This window comes from Dipodomys merriami, unplaced genomic scaffold (genome assembly GCF_024711535.1).
Source record: "Dipodomys merriami isolate MVZ:Mamm:240054 unplaced genomic scaffold, mDipMer1.0.p SCAF_121, whole genome shotgun sequence".
Lineage (NCBI taxonomy): Eukaryota > Metazoa > Chordata > Mammalia > Rodentia > Heteromyidae > Dipodomys > Dipodomys merriami.
In genome coordinates, this window is record NW_027202505.1 from 3,043,944 (window position 1) to 3,062,966 (window position 19,023).

General features: G+C 36.7%; 1 protein-coding gene across 5 annotated transcripts in view; it reads left to right on the forward strand.

The window, feature by feature from the left end:
• The window catches only part of Foxj3 (forkhead box J3), a 100,508-nt gene that overhangs the window by 14,240 nt on the left and 67,245 nt on the right, over positions 1–19,023 (forward strand). For all 5 annotated transcript variants that reach the window (XM_070017182.1, XM_070017180.1, XM_070017184.1 and 2 more), the window contains exons 2-3: positions 4,379–4,439; positions 13,134–13,458. In XM_070017182.1, coding sequence (XP_069873283.1) covers positions 4,396–4,439; positions 13,134–13,458 — 369 coding nt within the window. In that variant the 5' untranslated portion in view covers positions 4,379–4,395. The remainder of the gene's footprint in view (positions 1–4,378; positions 4,440–13,133; positions 13,459–19,023) is intronic.

A 19,023-nucleotide genomic window follows, 5' to 3' on the forward strand; every position in this document is an offset into this window, starting at 1 on the left:
CAGGGTTATTATATATCTCTTGCTTTGAATTATACAGGCAACGCACATGAATCAAATGCCCAAGATAAATATACAAGATCCAGTGAAGTGACATCTTGGTTTTCTAAATATAACTGAGCTCAGATTTAAAGCCTTAAAACCCTTCAGCCCTTTGAAAGCTGATATTATATATGTTTGTTTAGTGAATGAATACCTTTAAAAATTGTTTTATATGGAAGAGTTCAGCATTTTTAGATTGGACAATCTTGATGGATTTTTAATATCTAATGCATATTCAATAAAGGTGACATACAGTATGATTTATTTTCATATTATGTCAAATTTTCCACAAAAATCTATAAATTGGAAAATGGCTTTTTATTAGACCACATGATTTAATTTTAAGTATGAATATTGTGGTTTAGTTATTGAGCAAAGTAGAGAGACTGAAGTTTCAGAATTATCCAGTGAGTACATGACAGACCCAGAAATAGAATCTTGTGTTACTTGCTTGGGTTATGATTTGAAGAGAGGGGCCTGTGATCTGTTTACATAAATTTCAGAAAGCAAATTTAGGGTTTGGAAGAAGTTATAGTTCTGCAATGTTTGGCCAGGACCTCTCCTCCCCCATGTATCTTACCTGTTTTATTGAGACTAGTTCCAAACCAAAGGAGTTAGTTGAGTTTTATCACTTTCTCCTCTTGGTGTTAAGAGTTGACTAACTGCTTCTTTCCCATCTTCTGTTTGACTTTTCCTGGTCCTGTTTGACTAAGTAGTTGATTTTTGATAGTAGAGTGATTTCTTTTAGGATCTTTTTAGTTGTCTTGAATCTTTTTTTTTTTTTTTTTTCTGGGCATACATGTATCTCAAGCTGTGTTTTTAGACCCCCAAACCCAAAGTCCAGGAGTCCCAGGTTAGGTCTGGCCAATTGCCCTCATATGCCAAATAAAGAGGCATGGGTGAAGGGCAGAGAAAGGAGATTTGTTACATGGCAGCCATGAGAAGACAGCACTTCAGTACATTTTAGCCATCTTCAGAGTACAGATCTTCAGGTTAAGGGGAGAATTAGGAGCTGGGGGGAAGCTATGTATATGAGAAAGGTATTGTATAGTTAAACAGTTGCAAGTCACAGGTATGGCTTGGTTGACCATTAGCTTACTCTTTGTCCCAGGAGGAATTCCAGGAAAGTGTTACCACTTTATTACTGGAACAGAACAGGAACAAGGTGGTCTCCTGAAGCTTTGGCTGTTTACTTTAAGATAATAAGAAGACATTGCTTGTTTTAGGACAGTTTGCTTTCCTTATGGTTATCACTGAATCTTCTCTTTTCTTCTGCAAACAGGTGATTGCAAAGAGGACTAGCTCAGATCAGAAGACTCTGATACAAAGTTGGGAGATTTACAGGGCTCAGTTAAAGCATCTTTTAAGTTGCAGCTTGCATCTTCACTAGGCATAATGAATGCATAATTAGTATGCTTTAGAAATAGTGGCGATCACCAGAAAGTCAGTTTTACTGAATGTGCTCAAGGAGTTATTGATTTGAAAGTAATTTCCATTAGTAGAGTTGCTTTCTGGTGAAGTCATTATTTTTACTCTCCACTTCCTGTTCTAAGTTTGGCACTTGGAAGTGGATTTGTGGCACTGTAGAGAAGCAGGAACTTGACAGAAAACATTTGTGTGTGATATTCTGAATTCTTTTCTCCTCTCTTGTTCATGTTCTGTTCAGTTTGCCTGTTTAAGAATATGAAATTCATTATTTTTTAGTATATTCATAAGGTTGTGCAACCATCTGTATAATCTAATTTTAGAACATTTTCCTCCTCTCTGTAAAAGAAAGTTTTTAACAACTACCAGTCAAATCCCTTTTCTCCTTTTATTCCCGCTCCCTGATAGCCTAAGAAAGTACTAATCTAATTTAATGCAGCTATCTCATCTACAGTTTCTGCTGATAGGAATTTACTTATTGTGGTCATTTGAAATACATGAAATCATCCAATGTGTAACCTTTTGTGCCTGGTTTATTTTACTTAGCATAATGTTTTCAAGGGTTGTACATGTTTTAGTATGTAAAATTTTTTAATTTCCAAAATATGTAGTTGCATGGAAATAATACATTTTACTTATCCGTGTATCAGTTGATGGTTTGGATTGTTGCTACTTTTTGGCTGCTTGAATGACATTTTTGTCTAGCTTTCCCTGTTTTTTCATATTTTCATTTTGGGGGTATTTTATCCTTGGAGTAGTTCATAATGTAACTTTGTCTTTAACTTTTTGATAAATTGCTAAATTTTTCCAAAGAGGCTGTTTTAGTCTACATTTCTATCAGTGACATGAGTGTGGCAGTTGCTCTGTTTCTTTGCAGCACTTGTTATTTTCTTTTTGATGATTCCCATTCTTGTAGGTATAAAGTAGTATCTCATTGTGGTTTTGATTTGATTTCATTTTGATTTGAGTCATAGTGAGTAATGTACTTTAGATAGTCATGTTTCTCCTTAGCTGTTGAAATCTTATACATATTTTGGATATCTAGCTTGTTCTTTTATTGAAGATTGGCCTTAAACTTTCATGGAGGGAGAGAGTTGAATGGATACAGAATGTATTAAGTAAGATCTGGTGTTTTCAGAGATCTTTTTATTTATTTATTTATTTAAATTTATTTTTTGGGTCCAGTTGTGGGGCCTGAATTCTGGGCCTGGGTGCTGCCCCTTAGCTCTTCAGCTCAAGGCTAGCACTCTACCACTTGAGCCACAGTGCCACTTCCAGGTTTTTTTTTTTTTTCCTGTTTATGTGGTGCTGAGGAATCGAACCCAGGGCCTCATGCATGCAAGGCAAGTGCTCTACACTGAGCCACCTTCCTAACCCCTCAGAGATCTTTTAAGACTTCTTTTTCTAACTCTGGAAGAGCTCAGTTTATTCATTTGTTGAAAAAATATGACTGCTAACTATAGTTAAGTTTTAGGGATAGAACAGAATATAGCAGGCAGAAATCATCGTCGTCGTCGTCGTCGTCTTCTTCTCCTTCTCCTTCTCCTTCTTTTTTTTTTTTTTTTGGTCAGTCATGGGGCTTAAATTATTGGGTCTGGAGCTCTCCCTAAGCCTTTTTACTCAAGGCAAGTGCTCTCTTACTTTAAGCCACAGCACCATTTCTGGTTTTCTGGTGGTTAATTGGAGATAAGATTCTCATGGACTTCCTGCCCCAGGTGGCTTTGAACTGTGAATTCAGATCTCAGACTCCTGAGTAGCTAGGATTACAGGTGTGAGCCACTGGTGCCCAGTAGAAATTCCTTTTCTTAACAGAGGAGAAGCAAGCAGTAACTTTCTATCACTTGTATCAAGTGATAAAATAGGGCAATGGGAATAGAATGAAAAATTTAAAATATTTCTGTTCTTTCTGGAATTCTTAATCTATGCTACTCTGCATAGATTGCCTAACTCAATTGTACTTTCTCCACTTTATGCAAATTGAGGCTAGTCTTATTTTCTTTTTATTCCTGATTTATTTATTTATTTTAAATCAGGCAAGCAAGTCCACAGTGTAGACAGGCTGCTCCCTTTTTTTTTGGTCCGGTTGTGGGGCCTGAGTGCTGTCCCTCAGCTCTTCAGCTCAAGGTTAGCGCTATACCACTTGAGCCACAGCGCCACTTCTGGCTTTTTTCTTTTTGCTTATGTAGTGCTGAGGAATTGAACCCAGGACCTCATGCATGCAAGGCAAGTGCTCTACCATTGAGCCACCTTCCCAGCCCCTATTTTTTATTTTTTGTGCTGGTCCTGGAGCTTGAACTCAGGGTCTGGGCACTGTCCGAGGACATATGTGCTCAAGGCTAGTTAGTGCTCTATGACTTTGTGCCACAGCATTATTTTTGTCTTTTTAGTAAACAGTTGCCTATGACTTTCATAGACTTTACTGAAAGGGCTGGCTTTGAACCATGATTTCAGATCTCAGTCTGTTGGGTAGCTGGGATTACAGACATGAGCTACCAGTGTCTGGCTGTTATTCCTAATTCTTACACTGAGCTATATTCTTATTTCCCCTTTGCTTCTGATAGAACTGATATTGTAGAATATGACTTTTAAATGCCAAATGAGTTGACTGTCAACAGCCCCTTGTTTCCACCTGCCCCTAAGACAGCCTACTCGAGAGTATGTTTGTGTTAGCAGAGCAAGTAAATCCATATCACAGGCTTCTAGAATCCTTGTTGGAGAGAGAAGAAAATGAGACTAAATTCTTGATGTTCAGGTCTTTTGTTAGTTCTAACAACTTTCCAAGCTACCTTTTTGGAGAAGAATAGGTTAAGTGGCTAAAGAGTGTTTAGAGAAGCATTTTAATAAAAACTGTAATGTAATTTATAGTTTAATTTACTTCAGAGTGTCTAATTACTAATTTTTCTTCACTTTTTAGATTCTCTTTGTGGCCAGATGGGTTTGTATGGACAAGCTTGTCCATCTGTAACTTCATTAAGGTTAGTGACCTTTTTTCTTTCTTTTTTTAAAAAAAATATTGGACTAATATTTAAAGTGTCATGCTGAGGAAAGAGAAATAGACTGGGAGGTTATTTATGAGGAGGGGATTGGGCTAATAAGGATAATGAAAGAGATTGAATATGGTTGAAATAGATTTTTTGCAGCTATGAAAACAGAACAGGGAAACCTGTTTTGGGAAGTGGGGGAAGAGAGGAAGAGGGTGATAGAGGGGGCGATATTGTTGGGAATACATTGGGTATATATGTGGAAAAGTGATAATGATTCCCCCCTATAACTAATGTAAGTTAATAATAAATGTTGGACTAGTCAAGTTATTCTACAGTTAATTTCATTACAAGGTCCAGAATAGAGTACTGTTGATGAAGTTAAATAGTTTATTATACAATAAGTGTCAGTTTTATGCCTCTCCCTCCATAAAGTATAGTAAGTCAGCCTTCTGTGAAAAATACATTGGAATTGGTTTTGTGAAGTAGTGTAAATTAATTGTAGTAGAAAGATATTTTTGCTCTTAATTTCCATTTATTGAAAGTAAATTTAGTGGTGTGATAATATTATATATTAAATAACATAATTTTACACAGTGTCTTTTCCTAAAGAGGTAATCAGCTTTCTATCTATCAATGAGAAAAGAATAGATATTGGTTGATTTTGAAGCATAATATTAAGTAACACTAAAGTAATTAATTTTAACTTGTTCTGCAAGAATTATGTGTAAATGTAATATCTGAATTATTTACAATAAAAAAGGAACATGTAGAAGTAAGAATTAAGTTATTACATTCAGACTTCTGAAATTTGAGAAATCAAATCTTACATGAAATCAAATGGATGAAACAGATAAATATGGAATTTTTCTTATTTCTTGGATTTCCAATTTCTCTTTATAATGATTGGCCTTTAGGGACTGTTATGGTTCCAAGAGCACAATTTGAAAAACAACCTGAACTTAATCTATTAAGTGAAATCTTTCAGATTAGAGTAGGAAGTGTTGTTGGCAGTACCTACTAGCTGCTTATGCTATTGGTAATCAACTGTATCATTTATTTGTTTAGCACATTGATCACCTAATATGTTGTCAGGTACTGTTCTAATGTAACAGGTAAAAATTTTATAATAATGGGGTATACATTTTGGTGGGGGGAACACTTAACAAAATTAGTGAAACTACTTGTTTGTGATAGTGATAGGGCTAAGAAGAAATTAAAATTGGATAACAAATATAGGTGTAAATACTATTTTAAATAGGGTAGCCATGGAAAGCTTCACTGAAAAGGTGACATTTGAATGGAAAACTGAAGAAGTGATACAATGTGGAGATAAGAATTATAGGCAGAAGGAACCCAGAAAATGCCAAAGCAGGAGATTATTGTATGTTAGAGAAACACTGAGGTGGTTCATGTGTGGGTCAGAACTTTATTGCTGTGGGAGTAAGGGGGATATATGTGTGTGTTTTTGTGTGTGTGTTGGGGGGGAGGGAGATGTTAGAAAATGGCTAGAGTCATGAATGTGAAGTCAAAGAGTCCTTAGGCTTCATTCTGGCTTTGTGGAATGCCACAAGAGAAAAATGAACAGTGAAGTTGCCTTTTTAGTTTTTATGTACTTAAGTTCTCAGTAGGTGAAAAATTCTTCTGCAGTAGAAAAACTTCTGAAGTAGAAAAACTTTATGCCCTTACAGGATTTCTTTATATCAATGGATTTTTCATCCTATAATGGAGATAGAAAAATAATTTGATTTTCTACTTTCCTATAAACAAAAAACACTAGATAGCTCTGAAAGGAATTAAAAAAACAACAATACTGTTATAAATTTTTCGATCCCAAAACTATTCTAGAACTAATTTGACTTAAAGATGATTTCTGCTTAGTATGATGGGAGGTGTCATTTTACTTTATTTTCATAAAATTTGATTTAAATATTGGTTATATCAGGATGTTTTGTAGACTTTGATCTTCTAGTAACTAGATTTTCTTAAAAGATACTTTAGGCTGGGCATCGGTGACTCATGTCTGTAATCTTAGCTACTCAGGAGGCTGAGATCTGAGGGTCATGGTTCAAAGCTAGCTTGGGCAAGAAAGTCCATGAGACTGTTATCTTCAGTTAACCATCAGAAAACTGGAAGTGGTGTTGTGGCTTACATGGTAGAGCACTCGACTTAGGCTGAAATGCTGAGGGACAGCGCCTGGCCCAGAGTTCAAGCCCCATAACCTACCAAAAAAAAAAATGATATTTTAGTTGTGGGATATGCTAATGAAATAATATCTTAAGGTCACTGACTAAAATTTTAAATCCTTTTCTACGAGCATGTTTAAATTATGCCTGCATATGACATTGGGTTAGGAATAATACATGTTTAACATTTTTGCTGAATAACATTTTTTTTGTTGTTGATAAAATATAGAACTAGAATGGGTGATAAAAGATATCATGAGTTACTTTATAATTTACTTTTTGCTATAATTCCTGTGTGTAATTTTTTTTTTTTTTTGGCAGCTCAAGGCTAGTGCTCTACCACTTGAGCCACAGAGCCACTTCTGGTATTGTGGTGGTTTATTGGAGATAAGAGTCTCATGGATTTTGCTGCCCGGGCTGGCTTTGAACCATGATCCTCATATCTCAGTCTCCTGAGTAGCTAGGATTACAGGCATGAGCCACCAGTACCTGGCTTCATGTGTGAAATACTAAAGATTCAATTTTTTTGGTGGCTTTATCTATAAATGTACTACTTAATTCATAAACTGAGTAGTGTAATAGCATCAGAGTCATGGTACTTAGTATTCATATATATGTTTTTCATTTCTGTAATATTTCGTATGGCTTATCTCAAGCAGAGAATTCCCATTCTCACATACATTTACATGTAGAAAATATTGTCTGTCATTGGTTTTCTAAATGGAAACCAGTATTGATTTGCGATAAGGAAGGGAAGAAATTTACTTTCTTTTTGGGGGGAAGGGATTTAAAACCACATTAAATTTTAGTCTACTTTTCTATAGAGTCTTCCTCAAATTAGAAGATTGCCATAGCATCTACATAGGAATAGAGCCAGAGCTCTGACAGTAAGAAACTTAAATCTATTAATAAACATTCATGGGCTGGGAAGGTGGCTCAGTGGTAGAGCGCTAGCCTTGAGCTGAAGAGCTGAGGGACAGTGCCCAGGCCCAGAGTTCAGGCCCCATGACCGACCCCCTTCCCCCCCCAAAAAATATTCCTTTGCTTTTCTCTCATATATACTTCTGTATATATATTTATATATACTGTCCATGTATTTACAAATTGGCTAGTCCCTGACAGGAAGTCTTATGAGCTGATCGAAAAGAGGACATACTGCTGGGAATAAGAATGGGTAGGCAGGTGGGAATTTGTAAGCACATATTTGAGTGGGAGTGGACAATATAATGTGTAAGTGAAGAAGGTAAGGGAATGGAAACCGAAGTGAAATTAGGATTCATATGTAAGTCTCTAATCTAGTGCTCATGCTCTTGGAGAATCTTTCCTTGTTTTCTTTTTGTGGTTCAGGGGTTTGAACTCAGAGCCTTCTGCTTGGTAGACAAGTACTCTACCACTTGAGCCCACATACTTTAAACAAAATGACCTATGAGCTGGGTGACTGTGGCTCATGCTCAGGAGGCTGAGATCAGAGGATTGTGGTTTGAAGTCAGCCTGAGCAGGAAAGTCTATGAGAACCTTACCTCCAGTAAACTACCCTCTCCAAAAAAATGCAGAAGTGGAGCTCTGGTTTACTATGAATATGTACACTTACATGTCAATCTGATGTAAAACTAAAAAGCCTTTGCTTAGAACATTTAAGAAAAGCTTTATTTTACTTTATACTCCATTTTATATCCCTAGCAGTGAAATATTTCAAAGGTCCAGCATACACAATATATCCTATTCTTGCTGAACCTGATGACATTGTTTAATAATACCAACTACCTCATTGTGTGTATAAAGTAAGCGCTCCAGTGAACACATTTTAATTTGTTAATATGTCTGCTTGTCTTAGACTTTAGGATTCTAGATTAACCCATTCCTATTTTTAAGTTCAGAGTGGAGTGAACTTTTAACATAAACTTTAACATGAATTGTACCAAAAAAGTAAGAAAAACCCTCAGAAGAGTCTATTTCCTCCCTTGTTCAGAATGTTAGTTTTCTACGATTACACTCACAGTACAGAAGTGGGAAACCTTTGGCCCTTGGGCTTAAGGCCCACAAACTCATTTGGTCTGGCTTTGTCCTGGCAACTGCAAGCTTTTTTCCCAAAACAAAATTAAATAAATCTAGACCTGTAAATCTAGAGAAGAGCAATAGATATGTTATAATTATCATGTGGTAACAAAACACAAAATCATTCTATGGTAGATTTTTTTTTTTTGTTTCTACCTCAGTCTGCTTCTTTAGCTATCTAAATACCCACATGTACGCTTCTTGAAATTTTCAGTCCCCCATTCTCAAGGGAGGCAACCTAGGGTTTCATCTGTTGTCTATAGCTAAGTGAAAACCCAAGCTCTCTGGGTATTGCTTCTCAGATTCCAGGATGGTGTCTTGTAGTTCAAAACCCTGTAAACCAAGTTAAGACTAGATACTAGATGACAGGTCACTGCTCTAGCTATTTCTAGTGGTCTGGGGTGCTGAGATGCTATAATAGTGGTAGTATATATTTGACTACTAGTGATGGATATGATCAGAAGTTTACAAAAATCACTACTGTGGTAATTACAAAGATTTCTTTTGAGTTCTCAGTTGCTCAATTTTTCATATGTTGCCAAGTCTGTAGATGAAGTGCCAAGTATCAAGAATGGAGTGGGAGGATTTAGTAATATTTGGGTCACAATGTCATTACCTTCACTAGTCTTACTCCTTTTATTTTCTTTGGTGTCTACTCAGTTAGAAATCTCTGCTATTCCCCTTCCTGGTTGGAACTTGAAAACTTTCCAAGTAAGCCTTTTCTACTTCTTGGGAATTAGGGAGGTTGCTGAGGGAGTGCAAAGCAATGAGATAAAGTTGCAAAAAAGCATATATGGGATTGTATTATGGAGAGTGTTTCATAAAGTGTTTCATAAAGAGCACCTCACTTTCATGACTTAGTTTTGAATTGTTATATACTGATGATCCTTTTAAGTAAAATAGATCCCATCATAGATTTAAGAACATCATACAGGTACCATTCTTTTTATCTTTGTTTTCATCTTCTTATTTTTCTTTGCTATTCTAGTAGAACTGTTTCTACTCTTGTGTAATGCTACCTGTCAGTCTGTTCTGAGTCATAGTTTGTTTTTTTTCCCCAACTTATAAAGGACTTTGATTCTCTGAGTATCCTTCCCTATGGTATTGATTCTTTTCTTTTACTTGCTCCTTTTAGTTTTTAAAAAGTTTTTTTTTTTTTTTTCCCTACTAACAAGTGTTTTGGCTTAAAAGAGGTGCTACTCATTTGGGGAGGAATGTACCTATATCTTCATTGGATAGTTCTTACTTTAGTTAAGAAATTTCCTTCTTTTAAGGAGCTAAGAGTCTCATGATAAAGAGAATATATATATATATAAATCCTGTGACTGGTATTTATACCTTCTAGAGGAGCAGGATCTCAGATGATAGAGGATGGAAAGAGGGAAGGGGTTGATCAGGGTTTGGGTGGCAGGGGAAGTTGTTTGGTTTGAATTTTGAAGGAAAAACAGAAGCTACTCAGAATAAGGAGGAAAGGGCATTCCAGCATACAAAGCCCTATTCCTTATAGAATTGCTGTTATTTTTCATATAATTTGTATCCTTGATGATATTAAGTAGCAGCAGGAATACTAGCATGGTCACTATGCTGTGTGTGTGTGTGTGTGTGTGTGTGTGTGTGTGTGTGTGTGTGTGTGTGTGTGTGTGTGTGTGTGTGTGTGTGTGTGTGTGTGTGTTGGGAGGAATTGGAAGGGGAAAAGGTGGAAAACTTAGACATATGATGTCATTTTGCATAGGAAGCAATATATTAAATACCATATTATAGTTGTCCTAGGAATTTAGAGAAGAATAAAAGATTAGTAAAAGCCAAAGCATTGGAAAATGAGTTTAGATTTAGTATGCTAGAAGAAAGGAGACACTGAAAGTTTTGGAATGACATGAGAGATTTCTCTTGTACTATACATGGACTTGAGGTGATTAGCAGGGAGGGAGGCATAGTAAGAAATCAAGTGTCCAGGAGGCCAGCTAGGAAGCTTTTGGAATGAGGTGAGGTAATGAGGGCTTGACATTTCTTAACCAGATTTCCATAATCAGATTCATCAGAGCCTCCGATGCTGTTTTTAAATTTGCCACCATCTGTTCCCTTATACAAGTGGACTTCTGTCATCACCATTCCACGAATAAACTTCTTTCTAAAGTTACTGGTGATCTGACCAAATCTAATGGTGATCTTTTGTTTTCCTGCTTAATGGGAAACCACTGCAGGCAGCCACAACCCAAGTAGCAACTTTGGAGGCACTTTCTGCTTCACTACCAAGAATATGTAAAGTTTAATAAATTGTGAACAAAGTGAAACTCCATTGTTTCAGAGTTTAAAATTGAGCCATATTTTTATACTTAAAATTTTGCTCTAGAGAATTGATGATTAGAAGCACAACAATGACCTAATTATCACACAGATTGTCTTTGAAAACTTTGGAGGAACCTCTTTCTTTTCTTTTTTGTTTTATTGTTGGTAATGGGGTTTGAAGTCTGGGCCTGGGTGCTAACACTGAGCTCTTCAGCTCAAGTTGAATCTTCTACCACTTGAGCCACAGCGCCACTTCGTTTTTCTGGTAGTTAATTGGAGATAAGAGTCTCATGGACTTCCCTGCCCGGGCTGGTTTTGAACTGTGATCCTCAGATCTCAGTCTCCTGAGTAGCTAGGATTACAGGTGTGAACTACCGGCGCCTGGCTAGAGGAACCTTTTTCTAGTGCTGTACCACCAATTCCCTACACCAGTCTTATGACTGAGGTACTCTAAATTCTTTTCCTTTTCCTTTTCTGCCTCCTCTTCCTCCTCCTCCTCCTCCTCCTCCTCCTCCTCCTCCTCCTCCTCCTCCTCCTCCTCTTCCTCCTCCTCCTCTTCCTCCTCCTTTTCCTTTTCCTTTCTTCTTTCTTCTTCCTTTTCTTGGCTCTCATTTTGTTGGTACCAGGGCCTTATGCCTACTAGGCTTGAACCATTCATTTACCCTATTGCTTTAATTATTTTTTAGATAATGTCTCTGTTTTTGCCTGGGCTGGCCTGGACTGATCTTTCTGCCTCCCCAGTAGGCTTTTTTTCCCTTTATTTTGATGTCTCTAAAGTCCCCCCCCCTTTTTTTTTTCTACTTGATCATTAGGGTCACTATTTCCTTCCTTCCTCCTGCCCTCCCCCCTCCCTCCCCCCTTTCTCTCTTTGTCTCTCTCTCTCTCTTTTCTTTCTGTTGTTGGTCTTGGGCTTGAATTCAGGGCCTAGGCACTGCCTCTGAGCTTTTCTGCTCTATCACTTTGAGCCACAGTCTCACTTCTGGTTTTCTGGTAGTTAATTGGAGATAAGAGTCTCACAGACTTTCCTGCTCGGGCTGGCTTTAAACTGCGATCCTTAGATCTCAGCTTCCTGAGTAGCTAGGATAATAGCCATGAGCTGCCAGCATGAGGCCACCATTTCTTTTTTGATCCCTGAGTAGCAGGGTTTGTATTCTCTGCCTTAACGTTAATAATTTCACTGTTAGGTGTCAGGCTTCCTTTCTACATTCTACATTCTCACTTTAATTCTTAGACCAGGATCTTTGCTTTTCTAGAATGTGTGTTAGCTTGGAAAGTTTTGTCTTTCTTTTTTTTTTTTTTTTTTTTTTTGAGTGGTAATGGCCTGGATCTTTTTTACCTTAGAGATAAATACATTAGGTAACTCATTGGACATTTGCCTAGGCCTGAGCTTTTAAAGTTACTTTTCTTTTAGTCTTATAGATTGTACTCTTAAGTTTTTATAAGCTGCTTCCTTGGCTTGTTTATGAAAAATAACTGCCTGGTACTGCTTAGGCTCCTTTGGTTTTGCTTGTCACTGTCCTTGTCTTTGCATTCCTCTTTCTGGTCAGCTTTCCCAGCTAGTTTATTTCCTGCTGTTCTTGTTAATCCTGCTTTACTCTACCTATCTCTTACCTGCTCAGTTTTTCCTTTGCATGCAAATTCTTGTATGTATTTTTCAATACATACAAGCTCTTGCCTTCATCTTACTATTTTCGTTTTTGCCTTCACCTTATTTTTGATAGTACTTTGTTTGTAAAACTTCCCTAAAATGTGTGTAAATTAAATTAAGGTACAGTTTCAAATTTTAAGGGTTTAGGTTTTGATGAGTAAGCTGAACTGCAGGTTGAGTTTTCATACCAAGATACTATACCTTGTTAAAGTGGCAGGTATTGCTTTTTAAAAAGACTGATATCAACAGCAGTTTCTGTGTACATATTGTTCTATATTTTGAACACTTTAAAAGAAGTTTGTTATATTTTAGAGAGGAAAAAAATAAGAAAAAAGATCGGAAATGTTGATCCCTTAAATATTTGGTTTGGTCATTAACATACTCAATCTTTTTCCTCCAGATTTAACTCAGGCTTTCCCTCACTTTGGAACTCCTAGATTTGTGAATATTGGATTATTTTGAGAAGCAGGGGTTCTTTCCTTGATATTGACTAAGGAGTCTATTTACCTTCAGGATGACATCTGAACTGGAGAGCAGCCTAACATCCATGGACTGGTTACCACAGCTTACCATGAGAGCAGCCATCCAAAAATCTGATGCTACACAAAATGCACATGGAACAGGAATTTCTAAGAAGAATGCACTTCTTGACCCAAATACGACCCTGGACCAGGAAGAAGTACAGCAACACAAAGATGGGAAACCTCCATACAGTTATGCCAGCCTCATTACATTTGCAATTAATAGCTCACCCAAAAAGAAAATGACTTTAAGTGAAATTTACCAGTGGATTTGTGATAACTTCCCATACTATAGAGAGGCTGGCAGTGGTTGGAAGGTAGGTATTTTATTTAAATTATTTTTCTAGCATAGTAAGCAATGAGAATAGTGTTTACTGTTGAAACTGAAGTTTTAATATAACTTAAAGCTTTAATATAATTTAAGGTATAATTATACCTTAAAAACCAATATACAAAGTTTAGGTAAATGACACTGTAAAAAAGCAGTATGGTATTACCATATTCTTCATCTTTAATGATTTAAACTTTGTTTTCAAAGACTTTTAGATTTATACAAGACATACAAAAATAGCATAGAATATTTCATTTTATACGTTTATCAACTTCCTCTAATGTTAACATTTTATATAACTATACCACAGTTAACCAAAAGAATTGGAGATGTAGCTCAGTTGTCGACTACTTGTCTGGGATTTACAGTCTTGCATTTCATTCCCAGGACCATCAAAAAGTGGAGAGGGGAAAGTTAAGATCAAAACCTAGGAGTTAATGTTAGTACAATACTGGTGACCAGGTAATCCTGGTAATTCCTGAGTAAATTCTATTCTTTATTCAGATTTCATCATTTTCCCCACTGTGTCCTTTTGTGTTCTAGGATCCAACCCAGAATTCCATATTGTATGTAGTAATCTCAAATTTGTAAAGCTTCCTCAGTCATTTCTTGTCTTTTTTGTCTTGTTTTTGACACTTTTGAAGAGCAGTTGTCAGATATTTTATATAATTTCCCTCAGTGGTATTTTCTGACAGTTGGAGGTGCTACATTTTTGGCAAAAATAGTGAGGAAGAAGTGATATGTCCTTCTGCATATTAGAGGATACCTGATGTCAGAATAATCGTGATTCTTTGGTTAATGTGATATCTGCCAGTCTTCTTCACTCTAAAGTTACATTTTCTACTTTGTAAATAACAAAATGTTTTGGATAGATACTTTGAAAATATCCAAATATCTTGCTGCTTCTTAAACATTGTCCCATCAGTTTTAGCATTCATTGGTAATAACTTCTTTAATGACGATTTTTTCCTCTCTTCCTTCTACAATTATTAATCTGCATTCTTCAGTAAGAGAATTATTTTTTCTCTTCCATTATTTGTTCAGTTATTTATTTGTTAATAGTATGTACTTGGGATATTTATTTTTTGTGTTTTCTTTGGCATCCAAATTGTTCTAACTTTGGCTGTTAAGCTCTTACAGCTTGGTCCTATTCTTTTATTTCTTTTATTTCTTTATTTATTTTTTGGTCAGTCATGGGGCTTGAACTCTGGACCTGAGCACTGTCTCTCAGCTCTTCAGCTCAAGGCGAGTGCTCTACCTCTTGAGCTATAGCCCCACTTCCAGTTTTCTGGTGGTTTATTGGAGGTAAGAGTTTCACAGACTTTCTTGCCCCTGCTGGCTTTGAACTGTGAGCTTCAGATCTCAGCCTCCTGAGTAGCTAGGATTACAGGTGTGAGACACTGGCACCCGGCTCTTTTATTTCTTTAGCATTTTTTCCCCCTTTTTGGCACTTTACAGTGTTCAAGGGCATCTTGTTAGCTTACTTGCTATAGTCCTAAAGTCAACTACTTTTTTGTTTGTTTTTTTGAGATAAAGTCTCACTGGGTAGCCCAGGCTGGCTTGGAACTTACTACATAGCCCTGTATTCTACTTCTGCCTCCAAAGTGCTGAGATTACAAGCATGCACAACTACTTCTTGTCTACACTTTTTTTTCTTTTGGTCAGTCAGGGGTCTTGAACTCTGGGCCTCCCTGAGCTTTTCTGCTCAAGGTGAGCGCTCTACTACTTCGTAGTCTACACTGCTTTAAGGAGCCCTTTGATGTACCATTACATTAATGATTAGTTGATTTATGTCATACAACAAATATTCTAACTTAATTTCTTTGTCTCTTTTTCCTTTTTTTTTCCTCCCCTTTGTTCTTTTTCTGTCCTGGGGTTTGAACTCAGGACTTGATGTTCTTGCTTGGCTCTTTCTTTCATGGTTGGCTACCACTTGAGCCACAGCTCCACTTCTGACAGTTTTTGGTCATTAATTGGGGACAAGAGTCTCAGAGACCTTTCTGCTTGGGCTAGCTTTGAACCACGATCCTCAGATCTCAAAATTCTGAGTAGTTAGCATTACAGGCTAACTACTAACCGCTAGTGCTGTTTCTGCACATGTTTTATTCATTTTCTTTCCTTTTCTTTCTTTTTTTTGGATGCTGATACAAAGGCTTGAGCTCAGGTTCTTGTGCTCCAACTTTTTGCTCACAGTTGGTATTCTACTAACTTGACCCACCTCTGGTAGACTGACATTTTGCTGGTTTATTGGACATGAAGTCTTGCTGAATAGTTAGGATTACAGGTATGACCCTCTGGTGCCTTCTTATTTATTTTCTTACATAGAAATTATCTAGTTAAGGGTTGTGGGGTATGTGCATCCAAGTGGGGAGGAAGAAAGGGGTTTTGTAGGGATTTTTAGTTGTTTTTAGTTATTTATCAGATGAGACTTTAAATCTTTCCTAGGCCTTCTCACTTCAATCTTTGTCTTAGCATTTGACTAAATTTATTAAAGATATTTGCTGATGGGTTATAAATCAGTGATATACCTTGCATCATGACAGATAATCAGATGTTAAGGGAAAAAGGACCACTTTGTATTTTTGTGTCTTCCATGCTATAGCATACAGTGCTTTTTGTTTCCTCATTTATTATTAATAGCTGTGTATTCAAATTTCATATTTTGTTCACAAATCTTGTTTTATTAGTTTTTGCTTTTGTACACACTCAGATGGTACTTTTTCTGCTTTAAGTGTATCAAACACTATTCTAAGTGCTTTTTATGCCATTGTCTCCTTAAGCCACACAGCAGCCATATTAAGTAGATCATCATTGTCCATGTTTTAAAGATAAGAAAACTGAGGCTTAGAGAGGTTAAGTTTCTAAAGTCTCTTCGGCTAGAGAATGGTATAGCCAAGATTTGGTACTAGAAAATGATAGAAATGTACTTATCACCCAGTCTGGAAGAAATGGTTATATTGTTAATGCTCATAGAGTTCATAAGTTTTATAGATTAGAATGATGGTGATTATTATTGTGAAGGTTAAAATGTGTTTGTAACTGTTGCTATTTATAACTATGCCACAGTACTGTGAAATTAATATAGTTACTTAATATCAATAAAGAAATCTTTGGGGGAAAACCTGAAAAAAATGGATTTGGTGCTAGAATTGCTAGATTTGGAGATATCAGTACATATAACCTTAACTAGTATACAGGGTTTATAATTTTGCAAACATGACATAAACATCTATTGAACTTGTTAAGATGAGTTCCCTCTTTCATTACTGAGAGTTGATTGCTAATAATATCCTTTGAATGAGAGTCTACTCTAACATAGTATTTCAGTGGAGAAATACATTATAAAATTTGACCCAAGAATCAAAGCATACATCAAAGCAAGTAGCAGTGATTTACCTAAACAGTGAAACTTTGCATTGAAGATGTCTTCTGTCCAGGTGTAGATGAGGGAGCTTGGAGATTTGGGTAAATCTGTTTGGCATTAGAAAACATAGAGAGTGGCCACCAGGAATTTGTGGGTATTTTATCAACTGTTATAAACTTAGATGCCTATATGTACCAGACAGGTAATAGTAGATAAGTAAGCAGGGTACCAAACTGAAGAGTGCACATCTTATGTAAAAAGAATAGCTATTTTCTAGTTCTCCAAAGAAAGTGATAATCTGGATTTTTTTTGAAATTTTCCTGTGTGTGTGTATGTATGTGTGCATATGTATGTATGTGTGTGTGTGCATGCATGTGCACGCGTGCATGTGTGCCTGCCTGTCTGTCTATCAGTCTGTCAGTCCTTGGGCTTGAATTTGGGGCCTGGGTAGTGTCGTTGAACTTTTCTGATCAAGGTTAGCTCTCTTCCACTTGAACCACACTTCCATTGTGGCTTTTTGGTGGCTAATTAGAGATAAAAGTCTCATGGACCTTCCCACCCAGGATCTTCCCACCCAGGATCGATGATCTTTAGATCTTAACTCCTGAGGAACCAGGATTATGGGTGTGAGCCACTAGCGCTCAGTGAAATTTTCCAATTTTTAAATGTTACCAATTCTAAGTTTCTTAAATATTTTGCAGTGTTGATATGTCAGTTGTCTGTGTTCAGCCTATGGACGACTAATTTGGAACCTTTTTTCCCCAGATAATTTTATGTCCACTCACTGATTAATGTTTACCATCTACCTTTGTGAAACATTGTGGTAGGCTTTGGCAAAACTGATAGGCTTGGCACATTGTCCTAAGGGAACTTACCCTTATTAGATGAAAATAATAGATACAAACAAGTAATTATGTGCCTATATAAAAAACTTTAACAGAGAAATGTGGAGTAGTACTGTTATACAAATAGTTGAGTAACTGTGCATATCTACTCTGAACTAAGTCATGAACATACTACGTATGTGACCTATTATAAAATATTAGGGTATGATTATAGTTAAGAGTTGGTGGGGAATATGAGAGGCTACTTTTGGATTAGTGCTAACTGGTACATCAGCCAAGTCCTATTAGAATAAAAGGAATCATTAGGAAGCTATTGATGGAAGTGGTAATTGAGCTATATTTTGAAGAGGAGTATGAGTTAGAGGAATATTTTAAAATTAAGAAAGTCATAGGTATTGCAAGTAGAGAGTTGGGATGATCCTGTGAATGAATACATGATTGCCCAACTGAAGAATTTTGTCCAAATTTTAAATACCACATAAAGTTTGATTATGTTCCTCATTAACCTGTCTGACCTCAGTTTCCAATGAATTATAAATCTGCCTGAGAGCAACAAATCTAGTCTGATGATACTTGTTGGGATTTAGTCCTAATCATTCTTTGAAATTGCTAGAAGTAGTGATACACTTTCAACTGAAAATAAATGATTTAGATCTAAAGACAGAGAAGTGTAGGAGGGGAAAATGATGATAGGTGGTACAGGATAATGTTGCTTTTAGAACCAAAAGATCCTCAGAAAGAAATATGAACTAGAAATGGATGGAACTGAAATGAAAGGGATGTAGAAGAGAATAAGATTTTAAGTGTATCTTTTTATATAGTTTTAGTAGTTTGTTTTATTGTTTTTATTGGTTGTGAGGCTTGAACCCAGGGCCTGGGCACTGTCCCTGAGCTTCTTCTGCTCAAGGTTAGTGCTCTACCACTTGAACCACAGTGCCACTTCTCAGGTTTGAGTGATTAATTGGGACTTTGCTGCCTGGGGTTGGCTTCCAACTGTGATCCTAAGATCTCAGCCTCCTGAATAGCTAGGATTACAGGCATGATTACAGCACCTAGCATCAAGTAGTTTTTGATTCTTTGCTTGTGGGACAAGGTCTTGCTGTGTAATCCAAGCTGGTCTTGAATTCATTATCTTCCTGCCTCAATCTCCTGAGAGGATCATGCATTTGCCCCATCACCTCTTTTTTTTTTTTTTTGGTCACTACTGGGGCTTGAACTCAGGGACTGGGCACTGTTCCTCATTGTCTTTTGCTCAAGTCTAGCACTGTACTACTTGAGCCACAACGCTACTTCTGGCTTTTTGTGTTTATGTGGTATACTGAGGAATCAAACCCAGGGCTTC